General features: G+C 33.6%; 1 protein-coding gene across 9 annotated transcripts in view; it reads left to right on the top strand.

The window, feature by feature from the left end:
* The window catches only part of LOC126755135 (probable phospholipid-transporting ATPase IA), a 133,812-nt gene that overhangs the window by 65,677 nt on the left and 42,684 nt on the right, over positions 1 to 25,451 (top strand). The window contains exons 1-2 of one of the 9 annotated variants that reach the window (XM_050467493.1): positions 18,561 to 19,007; positions 21,483 to 22,390. The exons of 7 other annotated variants lie outside the window; for them this stretch is intronic. In XM_050467493.1, the coding sequence (XP_050323450.1) occupies positions 22,345 to 22,390 (46 nt within the window). In that variant the 5' untranslated portion in view covers positions 18,561 to 19,007; positions 21,483 to 22,344. Of the gene's footprint in view, positions 1 to 13,400; positions 14,176 to 18,560; positions 19,008 to 21,482; positions 22,391 to 25,451 lie in introns of those variants that run through there. One more of the 9 variants, XM_050467490.1, reaches the window with a different exon arrangement.

Raw genomic sequence — 25,451 nt, 5'->3', positions numbered from 1 at the left:
TTCCAGCGATAAGACAAACGTAAAGTAAACGAAAAATGGAACAGAAAATATAAAGTTATAAAGTGCTTGATAAGAATAGTTTTTATTTTCATTATCGCAACAATAGTATGTTAAAAATTTTCAGAGCGAAGCTCTTCATTTCATTAATGAATATAGGATAACGTACTAAAATCAATTTTTTATAGATTTAATAATTATAACGGGAAGTGAAATACATATATATATATATATATATACAAAATATAATTCAAGTCTATTACACAAAGTTCAGTGCTTGAGCATACATTTTCAAGTCTACTCAAGCAAGTTCAGGTATACTCAAGCATGTTAAAGACTATTAAACAAAGTTTAGGCATACTCAAGCATGTTTAGCCTATTCAAGCATTTTGAAATTTATTATTCAAGCATTTTGAAATTTATTCAAGCATGCTCAAGCATATTCCCGCATGCTTTATTATATTAATTTTAACCTAACTTAAGGTCTTTTATATTATATCGCTTTAAAATATTTTCAATTTTCTATTTCAAATTTTAAAAGTTCAAGTATGCTCGAGCATATTTAAGCCTATTCAAGCATTTTGAAGTTTATTCAAGCATTCTCAAGCATATTCAAGCATGTTGGAACCAATGAAAGCCTATTCAAGCATGCTCAAGCATATCCAAGCATGTTCAAGGCAATACAAGCCTATTCAAGCCTGCTAAAGCATGCTTTGTCCTATACATTTTTACCTAAATTAAACTTTTTTGTATTGTAACGCTTTAAGAAACTTCAAATTTGGAAAATATTGCAGTCAATCATGTTAAGTTAATGTCATGTCAAGCTAACCTCAATTATTTTGAATTTAAAGTTGAAAGTGAGTTTATTATTAAACCACAAGATTAGTGGTTGGCATTATTATGCAAGTATAACTTCGAATTTGAAAAATTTTAGAGCAGGTTGAAGTCTATTCAAGCTAGTTCAAGCATACTCAAGCGTGTTTAAGCCTATTCCATCATGTTCAATCCTGTTTAATCGTATTCCAGCTTGTTCAAGCAGCATATTCAGGCCTGTTCAAGCATATTCAAGCATGTTCAAGCATATTCAAGCATGTTCAAGCCTCTTTAAGCATGTTTTATTATATAAATTTTGACCTAAATTGAGCTGTTTTTTACTATACGGCTTCAAAATCCCGTAAATTTGAAAAATATTAGAGTCAATCATGTGTATGCTAACGTCAAATAATTTGAATTTAAAATATAATAAGTGCAGCAACTTCGCATATTATTAATAACAAGATTGGAGCTTTGCATTATTATTCAAGTATAAAATTATAGTTAAAAAGTAATAATATCTAATATTTGTTAACCAAAACAGTTGTAAATATACATTTTATTTAGTTTTCAAGTTAGTACAAACAAATTTATATTCACATTCCGTACGATTTAGCATATTATATTACTACACAATTCAGAAGAAGTTTACACTAATCCCTTAAGCGCTTTTAATAACTTTTGCAAGCTCTCTAAACAAGCTTGAAATTTTGTAGTTCGAAATCCACTTGAGTAAAAGTACATAGCAATGTGTGTATGTATGTATGTATGTATATGCATATGAAAGTTGAAATTCCTTAAAATAACTTTTATGATATAATTTCTATGTCAATTTTAATTTTATTATTATTTTTTTGACATTTTCAAAGATTTTTTTTTTTAGTTTTTTCTCCACAACAAACATCTCTCTGAAGTGCCGTTAAATAAAATGTCATGTACTCGTATGAAAGTTGAGTGCCAGGGAAAAAAATATGCAGAAACGTGACCTGATTTAAGTGTGTGTAAAAGTTTTCTTTGTGCTTGTTGTTATTGTTACCATTACGTGTATTTTGTTTTTGTCGTTTTTTTTCCTCTGCAAAACTCTTTGTTTTGCTGCAGCAAATCTCAAAGCGGCAAAGTTTTGAGAAAGCTCATGGTTGCATAAAAATGAAGTTGAAAAGTTTTGAATGCAACAAAAACAACAATAAAATACAAGTATAGAGGAAATTTGTAGCAAGTGCATTAGAGTGAAATTAAAAGAGAAGCTGAATTTTAAGAGAGACTACAAAAAATATGCAAATATTATTGTTTCTGCTTTCCATTTATAAAAAAATTGGATTTTGAATTTGAATATACTAGGATTGAAAAATATATTTTTAATTTTTTTTTAATTTTCAGCCACACCTTTTTTATTTTTAGTTCAATTATTGCTTTTTATTTAGCACATGTAGGCCTTATATTTGCCATATGTATATATTTGTTGTTTTTACTGCCTCGTGCTGTCTGTGATTTTGCTAGACAGCCACTAAAAACGTAATCGCCGCCAATCAGCCATTCTTTCTTTTAGTTTTGTTTAAATTTTAAAATTCTGTGTCAAAAATAAAATTTTAAGTTGAATTCTGTTGTATTCTTTTTATATACGCTTGGCTATTATACTTAAAACGTATTAAATTTTATTTTGTTTATAAAATTCAAATTAATTTAATATCAAGCATGTTTAGGTAACGTAAAATGAAATATATAAAAATTAAGTATATAAATACTAGACAACAATCATGTTCAAGCCTCTGCAAGCATATTCAAATATGTTCAAGCATATCCAAGCCTGTTCAAGCATATCCAAGCTTGTTCAAGCATATTCAAGCTTCTTCAAGCATAAATGCGCTTATTATTTTGCGTTAAGGAAAGAAATTTTTTTACGCCGCTTTATAAAACTTCAAATTTGAAAAAAAAAAATTTTCAGTCAATCACTTAATTTTTTTTGCATTTAATCAAGTTAAAACATATTCAAGCATGACCAAGCATATTTAAGTATGTTTAATCATGTTCAAGCATGGATAGTTCATTAATTTAGACTTAAATGGAGTAATTTTTTGTTATGTCGCTTTATAAAACTTCAAATTTGAAAAATTTTTTAATTAATTATATAATTTTGTAAGCTTATTTAGGTATCTTCAAGCATAGTCAAATCTATTCAGATATCTTCCTTTCGGGCCTTTTGTAGCATATTTAGGTGTGTTCAAGCATGAATTTGTTCAATAGTTTAGGCTCAAGTTCAAATTCGAATTTTTTGGAATCAATCATTTCATTTTGTAAGCCTATTTAGGTATGTTCAAGCATTATCAAGCATCTTAAAGTATTTTCAACCATCTTTAAGCATATTCAATCCTATTCAATCCTATTCAAGCATGTTCAAGCATGTTCAAGCATATGCAAGCATGGATATTAGCATTTATTTCTACATAAATGAAGTAATTTGTTGTTATGCTGTTTGAAAAAGCTTCAAATTTGGAAAATTTTGTGTCACTCATTAAACTTTTTAAGTCTTTTTAAAAATATTTAAGCATGAATATCATTTTCAAACATCATCAAGCATTTTAAAGCATTTTCAAGCATATTTAACTGTTATCAAGCATGTTAAAACATATTCAAGCATAGTCAAGCATGAGTATGTTCATTTATTTAGACTTAAATGAAGTAATTTGTTGTTATGCTGTTATAAAAAACTTCAAATTTGAAAAGTATTAGCGTCAATCATTTCATTTTTTAAATTTTATTATAATATTTATTTTTAGTATCAAAGAAGTTTTTTTCCGACCTAATCCTGTTTTTACACGGTAGATTTGTTCCAGAAAAAATAGTAACAAAAACATGTTAGGGGTATTGTTAAATGTGTAAAGTATTTTTTTTTAAATATTTTTCTTATTAGCTTATATTATTTTATGCATTATTTATTCACACTCCCATTAATTATTGGCCTTTTGCCAGCTCGTGGCTGAGTCCTCGAATGCCTCATTTTTATTTCGTTTATTAAAAATAAATTTAAAATAATTTTTCTTTAATCTTTTTTTTATTTAATCTGCAAATATTTATGTATTTTGTGGCATTAAAAACTGCTACAATTTTCTTGTGAAAAGATAAAATTTGCTTCAATGATTTGGATGACTAAAATGTTGCGGTATATAAAAAAAAATTAAAAAAAGTTATAAAAATAAAAAAGTAATAAAAAATAAAAACAAATAATAAAAATAATTGAAATAAAAAAATTCGATGACTAAAAATATACACTTAGTGAGAAAAGTATGCATCATCAACGAGTTTAGTGTGTACTCTAAATATATGTATGTACATATGAGTCTTTAAAAAAAAGTTGAAAGCTGAAGTTAAAAATATTGATAATTATTTATGTGAGTTGTCAATTTTCGTAGAAAAATGAATACAATTTTATAAATTTGTAATAAAAATTAATTTTTTGTTCAGATTTGAATAAATTTTTTTTTTTTGACATTTAAATATTTAATTACTTTTATTTGTTTTATTAAAATTTTCATAATCATTATTTTGTTTACTTTTTAAATTTATTTTATATAACTTTTATATTAGTTTTTGAATAACGTTTTTATATTTTTTTATATTTTTTTTAATTTTTTTAATAATTCTTTTATTTTTTTCATATTTTTAAATTTTATTTTATTCTTATTATTTTTTTATATAATTTTTTTTTTTATTTTATTTTTTAATTTCTTTTATTGTTTTTTAAACTTTTTTAGTATTTTTTTAAATATTATTTTTTGAATTTTTTTTTACTTTTTATTTTTTCTCATTATTATTGCATTGACAATGCCATTTACTGACACTTAAACTTCAGTTTGCAAGTCATTTGTGGAATTTGAAATTTTGCGTTTTTATTGCGCCGTGCATTAATGGCTCAAGCAATTTACAGAAGCCAGATGCTAATTACGATATATGTGGACAAAACGAGTATTTAGCGACATTTGCTGGAATCATTTAAATTTTTTTGCAAATAAACGCATTTATTTGAGTAATGGCGGCGACTAAAAAAAACGCGAATGACAAATTAATGTAAATTGTCGATGATATCAGCTGATGATATCAGTTATGAAAAATAAGCTGTCATATAGCAATGTTGCATTTTAGGTGAATGAAAAACAAAATTAAATTTTTGTAACACCCTGTAATGCAGTTAAATATAATTTTTATGAATTTTTACAAAAAATATGATTTTATACAAAATATTAATTTTCTTTTAATAATAATTTTAAATATATAATATTTTTTTTTTAATTTTTGATACTAAAAATTGCCTCTAATTCATGCCTTAAAAAGTAAAATCATCAAAAAAATCATTAATTGCAAAATAAATTTCTTTTTAAGTATTCATTTTTAAAGTGCGTCCTTCACTTTCATTCATTTAAAAAAATAAAATGGCAAGCAAATTGACAGTAAATCGATTTGTGTCGCTTCCCTACAACGTTTTTACTTAAATCAACAACAATAAGTATGCTTGTGACTGTCAACATAGGCATTTGAGTACTTAACAACCACTTAAATGTTGTATTGACAAATTGTCATTGTAAAAATGGCTTGTTGGCATTTGTTTTAATGAAATCCCCTACCATTCTGTATTATATAAAAAAGTAAGCAAATGAGTGAAGAGTAGGAATGACTATGAGACTAGTATAAAAAAAGCACATTTTGCTTATATAAAAAATGATTTTTAATAAGTTATAAAAAAAACCGATAAACAAATTTAGCAAACACCAAGCTTATTATGTATAATTATAAAAGTTTTAATGAGCTGGTTTAATAGATTAAATTATAAATAAATAATATGAACAGGGTATATTAAGTTTGTCACGAGTCAGCGAGACGAGCTGAGTCCAACAGTTTTTGAGATATCGATCTGAAATTTTTAACAGAGTAATTTTTTCCAAAACAGTTGCTTACTAATCGAAATGGCCGATATCGGACTACTATAGCTTATAGCTGCCATACAAACTGAACGATCGGAATCAAGTGCTTATATGGAGAACTTTTTCATTTGGAGAGTTAAGTAAACGAAATTTAGCACGAATTATTTTCTAAAACCAAGGTGTAATCTCCGAAGAAATTGTTCAGATCGGACATATATAGCATATAGCTGCCATACAAACTAAATTATCAAATTCAAATTCTTGTAGGGAACTTTCTTATTTGACAAGCCATCTTCACAAAATTTGGTACAGATTACTGGCCAAGATAACGCTACAATATCTATAGAAATTGTTTAGGTCAAACCACTATAGCGTATAGCTGTCATACAAACTGAGTGATCAAATTTATGCTCTTATATGAAAAACTTTGTCGTTTGATGAGATATATTCCCAAAATTTTACATAGGTTATTGCCCAAGATAATGCTATATTCTACGATGAAATTATTCAGATCGGGCAACTTTAGCATATAGCTGCCATACAAACTGACCGATAAAAATCAAACCATTGTAAGAAAAAATTGCTTTTGGAGATAGTGCTATAATCTGGGAAGATATTTTTAAGATCGGAACACTATATCATATAGCTGCGATACAAACTGAACGATCAAATTCATATATTTATTTTATAAGAAAATGTATATTTTTTATTTATTTTATGAAACAAAAAATTATTTTTATAAATTTAAACAAATTTTAATTTTTCAGTATATTTCTTAGCAGTTAGTTAGTTTTTATTTATTGGAAAAAAAATTTCACTCCATTATTAAAATTTGTTCACACTGTGTTTCCACGCACTAATAATTAATTTTAATCAATCTCACGTTCAATAAATGCAATAAAGCATTATCAGCGCGCTAATCTAATAATAGTATAACTGAATATCGAAGGGGAACCGCATATAATGTATGTATATGTGGATAAATGTAAATCGAAGGGGTCGTATACATATGTATACATACATATGTACATACATATGTATGCACTTACATATATGGTGAAAATAAATAGCGCCGCCTTAAAGCTTTTGCAAAGCGCCGCATTGAAGCCGCATCCCAGGTAATTACGTCGCCTTTGTCAGCATAAACTGTAGCGCGGCGTTTATACGCGCAACGCAGCAACAACATTTTGTGCCGCGCTTGCGAGCTTAATGTGTTTTGCTGGTCGCCACCTTTTGGCTGCGCATTTATCGAGGTGTGTCTGCATTTGTTATTGTTGCTTTAGCTTACTTTAGTATTAGGTGCTGTTGTTGTTGTTATTGTTGCTTTAGCTTACTTTAGTATGAGGTGCTGCTGTTGTTATTATTGTTGCTTTAGCTTACTTTAGTATGAGGTGCTGTTGTTGTTGTTATTGTTGCGGGCATTTCCGTTGCCGCAATTGCAGTTGCCGCTGCCATTACTTATACGCCGTGTTGACCCGGCAATGCCACGCGCAAATCGTCAAATTGTCCTTCACCGTTATTATTGGCCAGCTACTCACTGCTGCATGTGCATAGGTAATGCCCACAAACACACACACACACATAGCTACACACACGTTTACTTGCATTCGCATGCCATGTACACCCCACGTGCTGACCGCTGGCTATTGTCAATGTTGGCGCAATTCGTCTGTGTTATTGATTTTTTCCGCTGGCTAATTTTCCACTCTTTTTTTGTTTCAAATATCTCATATCATTGGCTTTCATGCGGTCAATTCGTACAGTGTTTTCCGCACATTTGTGTGTGCTGTTATGTAATTACGTACATATGTGTATGTGTGGGTAAATTAATATTCTATATATGTGTGTATATGAGAGTATGTGTGTGTATGAGTATGGGTTAATTACTTGTGTGTGTGTGTTTTAGCCTTGTTTACATTTACTTAAGCAGCACGTGCCTTTTTTTGTTCTTCGCTAGTTTTTGCCCATTAGCGCCTTCATATACATGCTTACTTATAGCCCTAACTAATAAAATATAAATAAATTCCTGTATTTTATATATATTTTTGTGCGTTTCCGTGCGTTGCTCTTTCATTTTCGGCCTCAGAGTTCAATATTTCATTTCTTCTAATTAATTCTTCCCTCCTACAGCACTGACCTTTAGCTCGTTAGCTTATTCTAGTTTGATGCCTTTTGACAAAAGTTCAACGCGTGTCCACTATTGCCATTAGTCCCTTCTCACTGCTGTTAGTTAATGGCGTCTGCGTTTACTTTGCTTGTTATTTTTTTTTTTTTTACTTTCCTCGTTAATGTTCTTAAAGGAGTTGTTTTTTGTGGGCGACAGTTTTCTTAGTGCAACATGAAGACATTTGTGAAACCGGAGAAGTTTTTATTATACTCTAACAACGATTTGTAATCAGTTTATACCTTTTCAAACCGACAGTTATCGCTTATGACGACTTCGTTGTGTACGGCTGATTTCTACCGAAAATTTATATAAACTTGCGATTTTTCTTAGTGAAATATAGGATATTACTGACTTGTCAAGATCAAATTCTTATATGGAAAAATTTTCTATTTGACAAGATATCTTCACGAAATTCGGCACAGATTATTATATAAGCAAGCTGTACAATCACCGTTAAAATTTTTTCGATCGGAGCACTATAGCATATAGCTGCCATATAAACTGAACGATCGGAATCTAGTTCTTGTATGGAAAACTTTTCTATTTCACAAGTTGTCTTCACGAAATTTGGTATATGTAGCTGTACAGGGAAGCCCTACAATCTGCGAAAAAAATGGTTTCGATCGAAGCACTATAACATATAGCTGCCATACAAACTGACTGATTAAGATCAAATTCTTGTACGGAAAACTTTTTTATTTGATAAGCTGCTTTCACGAAATTTGGTACAAATTATTACTAAAAAAGGCTCTACAATCTCCGTTAAAATTGTTTCGAACGGAGCACTATAGCATATAGCTGCCATACAAATATCAAGTTAGGCTGGTTTTATTCCCTAAAAAATTAACTTGTGAACGGCATTATAACTTCGTTAACGTTTTATCTTGTTGTTTTATAAAAAGCGTGTGTATATTTTACAATAAAATATTTGCAACAACCACAATATCTAACGTATTTCATATGCTAGCTTATCAGCAATGCCAAAAGTCTCATAAAAAATCATGCTGCCATAAAAATCAAACCAACTTTTTATTGAGCATAGCGAAAAAATTTGTAATCATAAATACTTCAACAAATTGGAATGATAAGAAAAAAAAAACATTTCTTGTGTTTTTGTTAATTTTGTGGTTTCAAGTTCATTGGCATTATAATAAATTTTTATAGAAATTACTATCAAAAACCAGTTGTTGCTTTGTTTAAATATATGTAGACGCTTTTAGCAACGGTATTTAGTAAGTAACGAAGTTCTTTTGGATATATAAAATATTAAACGAATGCTGTTATATTAAAATTAAGGAAACCTTATACTCGCCTATAACCGCGTAAGCGTTGTTTATGCCAATAAAGAAGAAAAAACCTAACACGCATTTCTTTAAAACTTAATTTCTCTTAAATAATTAAATATGAAAAAGCATGTGATATACTTCGCCCAATAATTATCTTAAGGTTTCCATGTAATTGTATATTTAATTCATAGGAACTTCACAAAATTCCCATTAAATATTTAAATATTATTTTTGTTTGCTTAGTTCACATTTCTTTCAGATTTTCTCACATTTTTTGTCGTCAGATTTTAATTATACTTCATTAAGCGAAATGCATGCCTTTCTCATGAAAACAAAACAAAACAAACATGTAAGGGTGGCAAGGGCTACACTAGCGCAGTGTTAACATTAAATTTGTGCGTTATAAACTATAATTTTCGACTCCAAATTGGCCTGCGCTATACGAGTTTCATTTAGTTCCGTCAGCAGAGAATTGCAGTGTCTTCCCATCGGAAATCACAGCAATTCAAAAAGTCTTCTTGTTCTGACAAATACTGCGATCCCAACATGGAATATATTTATACAAGTATACCATATACAGATAGGCAGGCGGTTTTGAAATCACTAAGGGCGTAATGCCTTGATCTCTTGCTGAATCGAATATACTATTTCACGATACTCGTAAAATAATGGGTTCCAGGCCGTAGTGATATCCCTGTGAAGTTGATAAACGAGCCAGAACATTCGCTACACTACAATTATAATGGAAATTATTAGGAAAGAGGAAATTTATATACCTCTTGCTATAAGAATAACAACATTGCCTCGGACGTTACTGAAGAACTTCATCAGAACCCCGTTTAGTGCTGGTAGTATCACAATGGGCTTCCTAAAAACCTACTTAGCTGCGTCGTTAAACAGTCACTCTACCTACCTACCTACCTAGCTATCGTAGCTAAAATATTTGTAAAGAAAAACGGAACTGTATATGGACCATTTTCGGAAGAGACAACTCTCATGTCAGAGCGACAATATAAGCTATGTTTCTGCATTTAAATTTCCTAATGTAAAGTCTCTTACCTTATTTGTATGCAAAGTGACTTCTTGAAGGATAAGTGGTGCTTGTGGTCTGATTGCAGTGTCGACAAAGCGTATTAGAAGTTTCTGTACCAGTTTTGGTTCATACCGAATATGTAGCTTGTGGAATATTAATATTTTCGTTCAAATAATATTTGTGTATATTAATCTATTATATTGTTTTATAAACGAACTACCATTACTGGTGCTAGTTTCTTCAAAAATATACTATGTGTGTACAAATTCATATGATAAGCGTTTGAATTACCATATATTTCTGTATACATGTGTGTGGATATTTACTTTTAATCAAACTTAGGCAAATATATGCATATGTTATGCTTTAATTAAATTTCAATAACATTTGTAAATATGTAAATATTTATATACTATATACTAAGGCACATAGTACATATCTACATATGTACATTTTTGATAATGTTTGGTTTTCTTAAGAAAATATGAAAATACAGACAGATATTAAGAAACACTATTTCTGGCAAAGAGGGTAGAAAAATTAAACAATTGGAAAAAAATCTAGAACCTTTGTAATTTTTTAACATTTGATTTTAAAAAACCCTTATTTGGACGACGGGCCTTAATAATATCAAAAGCTACAACAGAATGGGTTTCAGAAGTGCTTTTTTCAACTCGTGCTTAAGGGACTTTTAAACCATCTTAGTTATATCCAGAGCTGTTAATAATCGATTAATAATCTTAATCATTAATAATTTGATTAAAGTATTTTCATAACTTGATTAACTGATTAAATTAAGATTAAATGCTATTTCCTTTTTAATTAATGATTGAAATTAAATTCAATCAAAATTTAATCATGATTAAAGGGAATTAATCAAAATTTTTAATCTAACTAAGTTTTTGATTAATTTTTTTTAATCAGTAAATAAATTTTTCAAACTAAATTAATTCCCTTTAATCATGATTAAATTTTGATTAAATTAATTTTCAATCATTAATTAATCAACGAATTGCGAAAAAAATTAATAATCGAATTAATTAAAAAAATATATTAATTCAATTGATTATTAATTTTAATCCCTTTTTAACAGCTCTGGTTATATCTTTGTGGGGAGTTGCTCACAGTTCCTGGTTAGCTAAAACTGTTGTGAAATATTTCAGTTGGTTGGCTGGTTGATGGTAGGTTGAAAAGAGGGGCGCAAGAGTGCCAGACCACATGCGGGGATCATTAGATCAATTGTGCTGCCGAGTAGTAACTAAATTAAGCCTTATCCAGCAACTCAGTAGATTTGGTGAAATATCTGGTTCTTTTCACCGCAGCTGTTTAATATCTCCTAGGTTGAAGCATTGGGAATATTGTAAGACAACTCGCCAAAGATTTTCATTCGTAAAGGCATGTGTCCAAGCTTCCCAAGATAGTCTGCATTCCGCGGAATTCACTTTTCCAAGTTTTTGAAGATGGAAACTTACAGGTGTGATGATTATTAAGTTTCCTTGTGCCCAGGAATAGAAGCCGTTTGGTCTATTCACCATCAACACTACCTCACAGTAACTTTATGGTATATATTGTGTTGCTAGTGTACCAGAACCTCTAGAATACATTGCTTCAAACAACCTTTGAAGGAGCTAAATGTCTCTGACAGCTTCCAGCTGCCCCTGAGTGTGCAAATTGTCTGCTTTTTCGTTTCCTTCTACATTTACTATATATGACTGGGTACCCAATTGATATTAAACGAGTTAGCTAATGAGAGTCTAGTTATTGCTTGCTTGCATAACCTACTGCACTGAGCCTAAGTATTCGCGTTTGGCTGTCCACCAGAAGGTTTATTGATTTGCTGATTCGAGCAGAAGCCGACCATTTCGACCTGAAAGACTGAATTGTAATCATTTGGCTTTTAACTAACTTCTGCGTATGGATTACTTCAGAAAAAGCCGCTCCTGTTCGTGTTTCACACTTTGTCTCCTCGTTGTGAGTAATCACAAAACCATAGGTCTATTCTTCTCTATTTGGGTATGAAAACGTTGTGTTTAATTCCTCATGAATCTCCTTTTCTCTGTCGCATTGTCAATTTAGCTCGAGTTCACTAACAAGGTCGATTATGAAACCATCTCCGTAGTCTAGCTTCAATGTCCTAGAATCATGAGCCGGCATCGTACTTTACTTGAATATGTATTTGCCTGATATTGAGGATACCTTCCAGCACCTTTGTTGAGGTAGTTTTCACTGCGCCCGTTATCTCCAGCAAGTAGGCCTGTGGCACCTGTTCCAGGGATTAGTGCGGCACTTTTTCGATAATACTATCCACCACACCACTTCGCAGTATGTTAGAGTGGGACGGATGATATTTGTGTTGAGCTAATAGACCATGTTTGTTCGTAAAGCCGACTTAGGAGCAATGGCTCTTCTGCAGGTGTTCCAGATTCGAAGGGATTTGGAAGTTCTGCTCTCAATGTGTTCCCGCCAGCTCAGTTTGTTTATCTAGCGTAACTATGAGATGTTTTTAAAGATCTTGGGGTCCATATTTCCACATACGGATCATATTACCTCACTAGCACCTAGCAATATATTGGACTTTATTATTATGCTGCGGCTAGGGCAGTTTTTGTGATTTAGGAGAGGGCACGATCTAAGGTCGTCTTTAGTATAATGTTTAGTTTAGTATCTCATTTTGAAGAGGTTTTGCGCAAAGGGAGGGGCTGGGGGCGTCCCAGGATTTCGAGGAATAAAATAGGTATGATCGGATAGCGGAGATTCCCCAGATTAAGAATATATATAGTTATAGCCGCACAATAGACCTAAGGTTACGGTGCAATCCTCGTCTATCTATCTTATCATAAGAGATATTTGATTGAGTTCGAGAGTCCAATAGTGCTTCCCCTTAAAGAGGAGAAATGTAATTGTGAAATATTTCAGTTACTTAAGTCATTTTTTTTATCTAACAAGTTTAATCCCTACATTACTCATTATTGCTGTAAAAAATAATTTCAAACATGTGGCAGCAACTCTATACATATTTGACTTACAAACTTCGAAAATAAAACCAAAAACAAAAAGAAAAAGAAAAAGTTTTACAAATGTTCTACAAAAAAAATAAACACGTTGACTTCCGCAAAAATAATTATGATTAATTTTTATTAAAGAATTACAAAAATTAAGAATAAATATTTATTAATTATAATACAACACAGTGTTCTGTTTTCAAAAAATGCCACACACTGACCAAAGCCAAAGAACTTTGTGAAACCGTGAATTATTATTTGTTATCCACAAAAGTGCAGCTCAACGCCACTAAACATAATAACAAAAAAAATAAAAATAAATAAAAGTGTTATTGTTGTGCAATAAAGACAATGGGAGATGATCCCGCAGGCAAACGCCCCACACAGCATGCGAGTGCTGCGAATGGCACGTCCGGCAACATAAATAACAGCGACAGCAGCAGAAACCCCAGCAGCATCAACGTGCCTCCAGACTCGACAACGGACGACGATCGGGCCACAACTAGTCGTAATGCACAGCAACATACAACGCACGATAGACGGCACGAGCACGATATCAATCCGAATCGCATTTATAGGCTCGGCAGTCGTGTCCTGTATCGGGCCAATTCTATGGCCACCACGGCAACACAGTTGCCTAAAACATGTCTGCAAAAGTCGAACACCTGGTGTCTAACACAGTGGTGTAAGCTGAAACGTGCGGTGAATAAGCGACGACGTGTCGCCGCTACACCCGAATCGCAGGTGATTTGTCAGCGTTGCCGCAAAGCGTGTTCACGGCTCGACGAGGTGTTGCGCGTGCAAGAAACTTTGGCGGAGACGAAAATGGAGCTGCCGGTTGGTGCGCCGGTGGAGCCGATGGATACGACGGATTTCGCGCCGACGAAAAAGCGACCGGCATTTCTGTGCTCCGCCTGCAAACACAGCAAGAACTGTCAAACTGAACGAAATGCGACATTCGTCTGTAAGTCTTAGCGTTAATTTTTATATTGATTTAAACAATATTCGTTGATAGTGAAAACTTTACATTTAAAAGCTTCGAGGATATGCCAGATTTGGCAGTTGATCTTGGTACAGACTCATCTAAATGTATTGAAGAGCTGAGTTATTGAAAAAATCCAACCTCTGCCAATAACCAATTGGTGACAACCTCGAAGCTCTTTGTCGATGTTTTGAGGTTATTTTTGTTAAATTTTGAGTAGTTCGTGGCATCACAAAGGACTGTCCTCCTTAGCGATACTATTCATTCTTTTTTTGAGCCTATACTATTTTAGACTGTTGATTTTGGTTCGATCTCATCTAAAAGTAGTGAAGAGCTGAGGTATTGAAAAACGTCCAACCTCCGTCTATAACCAATTAGTGACGACCTCGAAGCTTTTTGTCGATATTGCGAGGATATTTGTTACATTTTGAGTTCGTGGCATCACATAGGACTGGTGTTCCTGTCCATGTGGTTCTATTCCTCACTTCTTAAAGACCAGCCTGATTACTTTACCCAATCAGCCTGCATCCAATCTTTCAAAAAATATAAACAATTTAATATTCAAGCTTCTCTTTAACCTGTACTGAAGATATGCATTACTCCATCGATTTCTATTATTAAAATAATAGAAAAAGAGAGCAGTTTTCTAGTGTTAATACCAGCAAATACTACAGTTTCAAAACATTAGATTTCAGCGTTTCTTTTTTACATTCCATTTCGCAACTCTCTGTTGACAAAGCAAAGCGATTTAACTCAAAAGTAAACAAATTTTAAAGAGCGTAAATTTTTGAAAGCGCGCTCAGCTAGATAGATACTCTTATACAGCATATACACTCATTACTCAAACGACTCTCTGTTCTTCGAACAAAATAAAATTTCTTATAGCACGAAATTCTCTCTCTCCTCTGCCTTGTTGTTTCAAAAATGTGCTTGCGCTTGCTTAAGTGAGCTAATTGCATTGCTCTACTCTCTTCTATTATATATTTTTTGTTATTCTCTCTTTTCTTTTGATTTCTAGTGACTCTCATACGTGTTAGTGCTGACATTTCGCTCGCACACTACCGTTAGAAAGACATTCTTTTTGATTGTTGCTAAATTTCTTAATTCTTTATTTTGTTTTGCTCCCGTTCTTCGCGTCCATCTGCCAAAGCTAGCCAGTTTCTTGGCATAACTTGTATAAATCCAGTTCCCCTAATTACTACTAGGTTTTTTTCATTTATGTATCAGTTCTTTTTTTGCTTATGGTATATTGATTTAGATTTTCTAATTTACTGTTTTCGTTTTCTTTGCTTAATTTTTCTCTTTTGCTTGCGTGTTTCTATTCAACTTGGGGCTAATGAATCACATGCTTTATGCATGTGCATTTATTATTCTATTAATTTTATAACCTTTCCTATATGGTATATGGATTTAAGTATTCATTATTTACTGAGCCCTGTATCTTAGGTCCTCTTCATCGTTCATCATCGTTTGCCTACACAGCGTTCCAGCGATGTATTTGTTTTTTAAGAGCATATGTTGAGAATATATGTATTTTTAGCTTAAAACAGAAAATATGTATATAATTCTCGAAGAATTCCTCTGAGGCCTATGTTCAACATATAGAAGTTGCATTCTTTGAGATTTTTAATCGTCTGAACGAAAAGATAGACGATTCTCTAAAGCAGCTCATTCAAGGGTTGCTTGAAGTAATAGGCCGTGGAGGTACATCTCAGGTCTTTAAACACAAGCAACACAGTATTGGTTATAGGTAAGGGTTGTCGTGATGGTGTTCAGAAGAAAAAGCTTCTACTTTTAAGCAAGAGGGAATTTAGTAACACTGTAGGGGTCAATGAGGAGCACCTACCCCTAAAAGCCCACATTTAGAAAATTAGTAATTGGTACAGCATGTGGGGAGGATTGTGAGAGACCTGAACACTGCATTTTGAACCGTTTAAGACGGGATATCTTCCACGGCTCTCAAGACCCCAGCTCAAGAGATATTGGGTAGCTGGGGTGGAAAATAGTTCGGGTTTCTACCAAATTTTTGCTTACTACCCAGAAACACAATGGACCTATTGAAGGCCCAAATGCGACCGCACGCGGTTAGGGTATTCGTTCTGAACAAGCCAACCTAAAGGATTTGTCCGAAAAGTAATAGGACTGAGTGGATTTAAAAAAATGTATTGAACCAATCGTTACAATTCTTTAAAAACTTTTAAAATAGGCTTCTTCTGTGTCGATGCAGCGCTGCCAGCGCGTTTTCTAAGCATTGAAGGCGTCACGGAAGGCATTCTCCGGAATAGCCTTGAGAGCCGAGGTGCATGCTGCTTGGATCCCCTCTACCGATGTGTGCCACTCGGAAGATTGCCTCCTTGTCTCGGGATCATACTCAAAGATCCATGACTTATTACCCGTTATTCAAAAATTGGAGGTCGCTTTCACACATGTTCAAATTTCTTGGGCAATTGAACGAATACATAGTCGACGATCTGAGTTCAAAACTTTGCGCGCACGAGTCACATTGTCGGTGTTAGTCGAAGTCGCAGATCTCCCAGCACGGTCTTCATCAGCAACCTCTTCCCGGCCCTCCAAAAAGACCTGGTACCACCGAAACACCCTTGATCACATCGAACACCTCTGTCGCCGATTTACCGAGTTTCACACAGAATTTATTTGCGTATCTCTGCTCTAACGAACGCTGCATTTTCGGTTTTCACCACTCACAGAAACACGTCGCGCGAAAATGTTTGTCTTGACTCTCCAAGTTCTCGGAGACAGCTGACCAGCCGTTCGTTCGTTAGCTAAGAACGCCCTCTACCGAATCCAGTCGGTGCGCGCTTGCTCCGAAGTACAGTCGCGGCGGAAGAAAATCAGTCCTATTACCTTCCGGACAAATCCTGTATCAAAAGACCTTTAACAATTATGTCGGACTTAATTGCATGGGGATTTATGGATTTAGAGATAGATAGAGACATGTTGTTATTAAGTCTGAGCTATAGATGTTGTAGAAATGCTCGGAGCATGGGGATCGTTCTCAAACCAGCGTCCGTAGCTGAGTCAAGGCTTTTCTGAATTTGAAAAAAATTTACATATCTCTCAATCAACCTTTCGGAGGAGTTTCATAGCCCACTACATTTGTTGGATAACCTAGATGCTTGACCAACTTCCAAATGTCTCTTTCATGTTGTTATTGTATACAAGTTGTAGATACATATATCAAAGAGAATCAACATGTGGTTTTCAGCTAATATATTGAGTAATCAGAAAGGATAACCAAGAAAATTATTTGAGATCTTCAATCTTCAATAAAACTTGAAGTAATTTGCATTTGAGAAATAGCGAATGAAAAAATTAAGGTCGGAATATTGCTTGTGAGAATATTAAAGAGTACAAGCACATTTTGAATAGGAAATTTGCAAAACTTAAAAAAATAAAAAAAAATTGACGAACGGTGGAAGAATGTGTTTAAGAACAACACAATGAGCAATGCGCTGATTTAAGAAGGCATAGAATTCGCTTTTTTCAAAAATGCGAAAAAAAAATCTAAACGCCACATATGTAATTCCTTTTGAGTTCTATTACTGCCACACGTTGCATGCTACTTTCCCTGAGCGCCCATCAATAAAAGTCTGTTAGGTAAATTTGTACACAATAATTCATATTCACAGGATAAATATTACTATTTATTTACAACGAAGGAACAAATGGATGAGCGGCCATAAATAAATAAATAAAAATGCTGTTGACACATAAAAACCTCGCAACACAAACACACATACAATGTACAGCGAGTGTTTGATGATAGAAGATGCCTTTTCGCCTTCCTTGCGGCTCCCTGTGGAGAGAAAACACACAAACGCAGCTGAAGCGATAGGAACAGGACCGCAGCAGGCAGCAGGCACCAGGTGGCGAACGGAAAAGCAAACGAAAACACACACACATACACACGCACTAAATTATGCTTACCTAAATGAGTAAGAGCGTGATGTTGGTAAACAGTCAGAGTTGCATTTGTACACACACAAACAATTATAAATATTTATACATAATTTTACACAAAGGACATGCGAGCACTCGTGGTGCTGCCGCGCTTCTCATTGTTGTCGATGTTGTCTTGTTGGACGCGTAAATTCCGTAGTCAATACGTAATAGCCGCGCGCTGCCAACACACGGCAAATGAGCGTGGCGCAATTCGAATGTGCTGGGTTGGGTGGTGGCGAGAGCGAGCGCGCGCGGTTTTTGCGCAATAATAAGGATAACAACAAACACAGGGTGACTTTGTTGCTGCTTTTGTGCTTTTTTCGTGCCATACACGTTGTGTGTGTATAACAGTGAGTGCCACAGCAAGAGTTGGCTACGTTAAGCCACACAATTCGCCAGTTTTCATTTCGTTGCAGTACCTTTTCGGTGTGTGTCCTGTGCGGTGGCTGTGTCGGGCAGCAGCAGCAGCTGCATAATGTGAAATACTTGAAAATTATGCTGAAAATTTTGCAAAGAAAAAAGAAAACTGTAGTGATATGAAAGCATTGCGGCAGTTAACTGCTTAAATATATACATAATTAAGTGTTTCATTTGCAACACAAGCTGGCAAGGATAACGCCAAAGGAGCTGTATTAACTACGTAGAAAAGTGTTAAGCTTTTCGAGGTGTCAGCTTACAGGCTGCGACGCCAGGCCTCTAACAAACGCGTTGTCTGTCTGTGTGGTGATAAATCAATAGCAAGGCCAAGTATGTGACTTAGAAGCGATTATCCTTGCTGCTGAGCTGCCAAATTGGCAAGTGGCTGCAATGCTGCAGACGACGTAAATATTTGCAAAAATCTCAAGCAAAAAGTATGAAATGTGTCGAAATTTTCGCTGAAATTGCAGCTGTGTGAAATGAAATTTTAGTGTACATTTATTTGCCGTTTTGTGCGCCGGGGCGTAGCCACCTGCTGAGCGAGCGCCCGCTTACAAGCAGCATTACTACGCATCACATACAGCAGCGATATGTACATATGTACATATATGTGAAAGGCAATTGTTTTTGTGCGTTTTAGTGTAATATTCTATTTTAATTTCTTTTCACAATTCAAATAAAGTCGAAAATGTGCACAGCCGGCCGTTACTGAGGCGCGCAAGTGTTACGAAAATAGTCTGTGTGGCCTTCCACAACAGGATATGTGTGGCTAATTAGCGTTCTTCAGTGGCGCAGACTATTTTCCAAGTCGCCTTGCGGAGGTAGTTTGCTCTGTTGTGTGCGCTAAAAATAGTAAAATACATTAAAGTGTGGGAAGTGTGGAAAGTGGCAAAAAAAAATCCGCGTTGTGAGTCAAATATGTGTATTGAGTTGAGAGGGTGAAAGGATTTGAAATAAATAATGTAATAAAGTGAAAAACGGAAATAATAAGAAATAATAACGGAAATAAATAAATAAAAATAAAAAATTTAAAAATAGAAAAGAAAAAAAATAAAAGAAATTAAAAATAAAAATAAAAAATTAAAAAAAAAAAATTATAAAAATAAATATTAACCTAAATAAAAAAAATTAAAAAAAAAAATATTAAAAATTTGATATCGAAAATGCTACCCGTTTTATATACCCGAAACTAGAACTCCTAACCAATGCTACCCACTTAATAAACCTGAAACTAAAAATATTAGAGATTGAATGTGTTTGAAAAGCATTTTTTTTAAAATACTTATGATACCCCTTACTATGCTACACTTTAATATACCTGAAACTATAACCAAGAAATATTAGAGAGCCTAGTTATAAATTTTTTTGAATTTGATAAATACAAAATTTGGATATATAATACACTGTAACCCCTTTCCCACCAGTTTTTTACATACCTGAAACTAAATATGTGGTATTAGAGCGTCTAGTTATTAATTCAATCATTTTTTCTAAAATGTCATAATTCACTATTTCCCACTAATTTGGTGAAAAAAATGGCACGTTCCTTGGATATTTTGCGCAGTTAGTATGTAAAAATCGTAACTAAAAGTATCAGTTCAATGTATCACAGTAATGTTAATATACATAGTTGCTAGAAATACCGAATTCTACCTTTTCCCAGAACCTTCTTATGTCATCTTCTTCTTTTTTATTAGTGTTTAACCGCTTACTTCTTAATTTTCACTGTTTGGCACCAATTGGAGATTCCAAGCGTAGCCAGGTCCTTCTCAACTTGGTCTTTCCAACGGAGTGAATGTCTTCCTATTCCCCGGTTTCCCTCGGAAGGTACTGCGTCAAATACGAAAATGTAGTCATAAGCCATTTTCTAAATACCGATTTTATATTTTTTAATTAAAAAAATACTGGTTTTTTAAAATACTTTGAAAATATTAAAAACTGGTTTTGAAACCACTCTCTTCTCCTCGTTGGGAGCTGAACTGATTTCAATGAGAAGCTCTGATATAAAAATAACCGTCATTTTAATCAAGAATAAAAGTGATTTGAAAAATGTTTTCGTGATAAAGTTCTTTAAACGAATATAAAAATAATTTATAAATTTTTTGGTTTCAAGAAGAGAGCAACCCCAAGATCTACATTCATATAGACAATATTAATGGTAAATTCTAAGTTTATTAGCATCAATATGTACGTCGAGAATCTTATATGTAATAGCGATGTAATGAGTACACATATATTGGTTACTTATAATGATTATCTGTAATGATTACTTGTAGTGAATACTTATAATGATTACCTATCAGAGGAATCTAATGATTATTTTCGAAAAGGAGTGAATAAGTATTGATTACTTGTAATGATTATTATAAGGATCTAATGATTACTTTTGAAAAGGTGTGAATAAATAAAGATTAAGGAGTGAAAAAGTATGTATGTATAATAAAAATGCATAGAAATTTTACGGGAGAGTAATGGGGTTCTTAGTACCAATATGTGCGTCGAGTATCCAATAATAGCGATGTAATGATTACTAATATAATTACACATAATCATTACATATAATGATTACTTTTAATAGGGGTTAAAGATTATTTTCAAAAAGGAGTGATTAAGTAATGATTACTTGTAATGATCATTATAAGGATCTAATGATTATTTTCGAAAAGGAGTGACTAATTATATAAAAAAATGTATAGACATTTTACGGGAGAATAGTAGGCTCCTTAGTAGCAATATGTGCATCGAGTATCAAAAACAACTTTGTAATGATTACTAATAATGATTACACATAATCATTACATATAATGATTACTTTTAATAGGGGTTAAAGATTATTTTCAAGAAAGAGTGATTAAATAATTATTACTTGTAATGATTATTATACCGACCTAATGATTATTTTTTAAAAGCAGTGAGTAAATATAATAAAAACGTCAATATACTATATAAACCCAAAATATGTAAAGTAAAGAAAACTAAAAAGTTACCACCAAAAATCACGAAAAGAGTATTATTAACCATCCGTCCTGAATGAAAAGTCAAAGGTCATGCGCTACAATACCAACAAGGCTTTAGAGCGCAAAAGAGCAGAAAGCGAACGTATAACAGAAAGTAAAGAGAGTAAAAACTCGGAAATGGAAGGAGCAAGCAAGTGAAGAGACGAACGCGCATAAAAACAAAACACAGTGAAGCAACAATTGTGCGGAAAACCAGGAAGAAAAGTAAACGAATAAACTCAGAGCACAAATCGAAGCAGAGAAAACTGTGACAGCAGTAATAAAGAGATAAGGAAGTGAGAGCAAGGACTTTTGGCTGTTTGTAAAGCAAAACAATAAACAAAATAATTAGTATTTACTACAAAACAAGCTCTTACGCATACTATTTGTATACAGTGTATATATAGTGCGCGCGAATACATAATACAACACAAACGAGCACACAACTCGCCAGCATATTAATAACACCAGCACTCTTTCACACAACAACACCGCCGTCTATCACCCACAAGTGCGCGTTAAATCATTCAGCCTGGGTTTCGTTAAACGTAAAAGTTCCTCCGCGGAGAGTATCGCCTTTGCGTCGGTCGGTGAGTGCAACTACGGTGGGGCTGAAGGTGCTGCGACTGCTGGTCCCTCGACATCGGCGTCGTGCTACGGTACGGGCCGGCGGAAAAGTAGCGCCAGCGTTGCCGAGGAGGAGGCAACACGCCGTCAGAATCGTATACGCGAACGTGAGCGACAGGCGGAGGCGCGACGTCGTCGACGCGACACAATGTCCTTTCGCAATGTGTATCGTGCGCTGCGTATGCGTTTAAGCAGTAAGCGAATTCTAATCTTTTTAACACACTCTAGTCACATACAATGTATATTTTTTGTTGTAATTTTGAATGGAGTCCTTAGCGGTAGCCCAACTTGGGCTTTGTTGTTTGTATTTATTGTATCAAGTTTCGTGTCGGATTGTTTTGGTTTGATTTGGACTGAAGTTTTAGATTTTTGTGTCGGATTTGTCTGATTTATATTTTGTTTAAGTTTTGTTTCATATTTTGTGCACAATCTTCAGAGCTCATTATTGCAAAAGCGTCTTGGAAGAGGTTGAGATTGAAACAACTCAAAACTTCTTTCTCGTATGTTCCACCTTTGTCAGAACAAAGTTTAAACCATCGAGGTTCTCACTATTTAAGACATAAACATTGAAATCGCGGAAATAGTTTGGTAGGTTCTCTCCACTTTATCGAAAAATAATGTCAGCGTACTCTGGCCTTTTATCTAGCTTCAAAAAGCATCGTATTTAGTAGGCTTAGTGCGATCCCCCGGTCTTTTGGTGGATCAGCCAGCTAACATAACTTAACTATAGAGGCGATTGTGAGGATCCTACGAAAATATTCATCAGTTTCGATGAGTAGTTATAAGATCTACAGTTTCTAACTATTGTTATCACTTTTAACGGTGTTTTGAACAATCGTTAGTGCCTTAGAATTTAATTGAGGTCTATTATGCCCCTTCCTCTATCACCTATATTCACAAAGGCCCCGCACTCGAATGAATTCCATGAAATTACTGAGTGATATTGAGTTGATGTGTTCCCTATCTACATATAGGGATCCAAGGACCTTGAACCTGCGTCTACAGATTGCTGTGCGGTCTAGAATCAGGTGATCAAAAGCGGTAATGCTCTATCTATGCGCTATTGCTTTCCATATAAAGATGGTGTTTAAATATTTAGATATCCTTTACTTCAAACTCAATGAGTTGTGTCCTTAACTTACGTTCCGTTTCAATAAAGGAGTTGTTGGTTTGTCGAAAGTTAGAAAATTTTGTAGCATTGTTTGGATAATTCCATATTCTTCTCAAAACTATCTTGCTCCAAAAGGTATCTTTGCTGGAAGTTATAGTTCATAAGTGTGGCTGCTTGATGTCAGGCAGGTCAGGCTGAGACATCTCGTTTCAACTAATCAACCAGCCTTAGTTGCTGGATTTAAAGCTCATAGGGGTATAATTTATGTTCTTCTAATTCTTCAAAACGGAATTTGAAATATAAATCCTTTTATTTTAACCCTTTCGTAATGACGAGTTTGCGTTTTCCCCACACAGTTACCACAAATTGCATTTCCATTCGCTGAAGGTGATTTCCGTCCATCTGCGATAGCACAAATTTTAACAAGAAAGAGTAACAAATTGGTATAATAGTAAAAACGATATTTTTAAATCCTGCAAAAAAAATGTTAAAAGGTCATCATTGTAAGGAGAACAAACGAAGCATAACCGCCAACGCTGCAAGGCAAGCCTTTAATGGACTTCCTGCGAACAAACGCTACGAAGGACATGCGATGAATAACTAGAACTACAGCTAACTGTAATTTGTACTATTCTTAAACACGAAATGAATGGGCTATGACGATGATAAGCGCACAAAAGCGCATAGTGTTTTGTTGTTGTAAAGTTATTGCAACACAGAATGCTTAAAATGCACGCTGAGTGGGGGGGAGCAAGATAGCGAAATGTTGGATGCGCAGGCAGAGCACTCACTCAACGCTTGAGGTTATGTCAGACAGTTGGGAAATTTCGTGGTTTTGGATTTGTATGCTTAATGCATGATTTTTGGTTAGATATTTTACGTTAGTAATAAATTTAAGTTACTGATGATGGCCGAAAGAGTTCATTCAAGCCATATGACTATAAATTTATAAATAAATTGTTAATCCAGTGGCAAAGGCACACACTTTAAATGCTTCCTACTTCTTAAATGTACAGCTGGTTGCTGTGAAATCAGCATATAGTTAAGATAAACTTGTCGAAATGTGCGAGAAACTGAAATTTATTCTGTGTTAATCACATAACCTCAAAATTTCCACTTCATTACATTACGAGTTCATTGTAAATGTGAGTTTACATTGGCAAATCCATGAAAATATAAAACTGCTGTGGTTTGTTGTCTGTATAAATTTAGTTGAGATTTTAATAAACACATTCAGTTACATATGTACATATATAGATGCCTTGGTTGTATGTACATATGTACATATAATTTCCAATCATAAATCTTGTCGTGCAATAAAACACTTTGAAAAATATACAACTGCTGTGTATAAATTTTGTTTAGTTGGCATTGTGTGCTCATAATAAATATGTACATATGGCTAGTAAAAGTTCATAAATTTCGCATTTGTAGAGCTGACCGGATTTCGGCACAAAGCTTCTACCTGAAAGTCTGCCATGGCAATGATTTTATTCGAAAAAAATATATATACATGCATGTATGTATGTTTACCCGGTGAATTTAATTACAATTTCCGGTTGCTTTTTTGTCAGAATATATGTGCATTTGTTTGTTTTTTTTTAGTTTATTTTGGTTAGTCGAAAAAGTCTTTTCGTATTTTGTAAACAGATGTCCTTGCAGCCAAGTTTGATTAGAAATACGCAAAGACTTTTTCGACTACCCTATATTTTAAATAAATGTAGTCAGCCTTTTTAGAAATAGACTAGGTTCTTCTATATGTGATGCAAGATGAGCGAGAAACATCCGCATTTTATACCGATTTCGACCAGTACAACGATTGCGCTCTTGTGAAAAAAAGAAATATACTGTGTATAGTACTCAAGCGTTTGACAATTTGATTTTATTCAAAGATTTTTAGTGTAACAGTTAAATTGAAAAGCCCTCGGCCTACCATAGTCAAAAATTTTTTTGGCAAAATTCGCTTTTTTTAATTCCTTTAAGGATGCTATACTGATTACAGTGACCCGCCAACTTTTCGATACCATTTTAAACGCTTGCAACCTGTTGCTACAGGGTATAATAGTTTTGTTTTAGCACGATTGTTCTTTACTTTAAAATATACCTCAATTTCAACGATCACCTCTTCATTCGACGAAAATTTC

The sequence above is a fragment of the Bactrocera neohumeralis genome, chromosome 4, assembly GCF_024586455.1.
Source record: "Bactrocera neohumeralis isolate Rockhampton chromosome 4, APGP_CSIRO_Bneo_wtdbg2-racon-allhic-juicebox.fasta_v2, whole genome shotgun sequence".
NCBI lineage: Eukaryota > Metazoa > Arthropoda > Insecta > Diptera > Tephritidae > Bactrocera > Bactrocera neohumeralis.
Note: the sequence above shows the minus strand (reverse complement) of the source record. Positions and strands in the feature narration are given on the sequence as shown.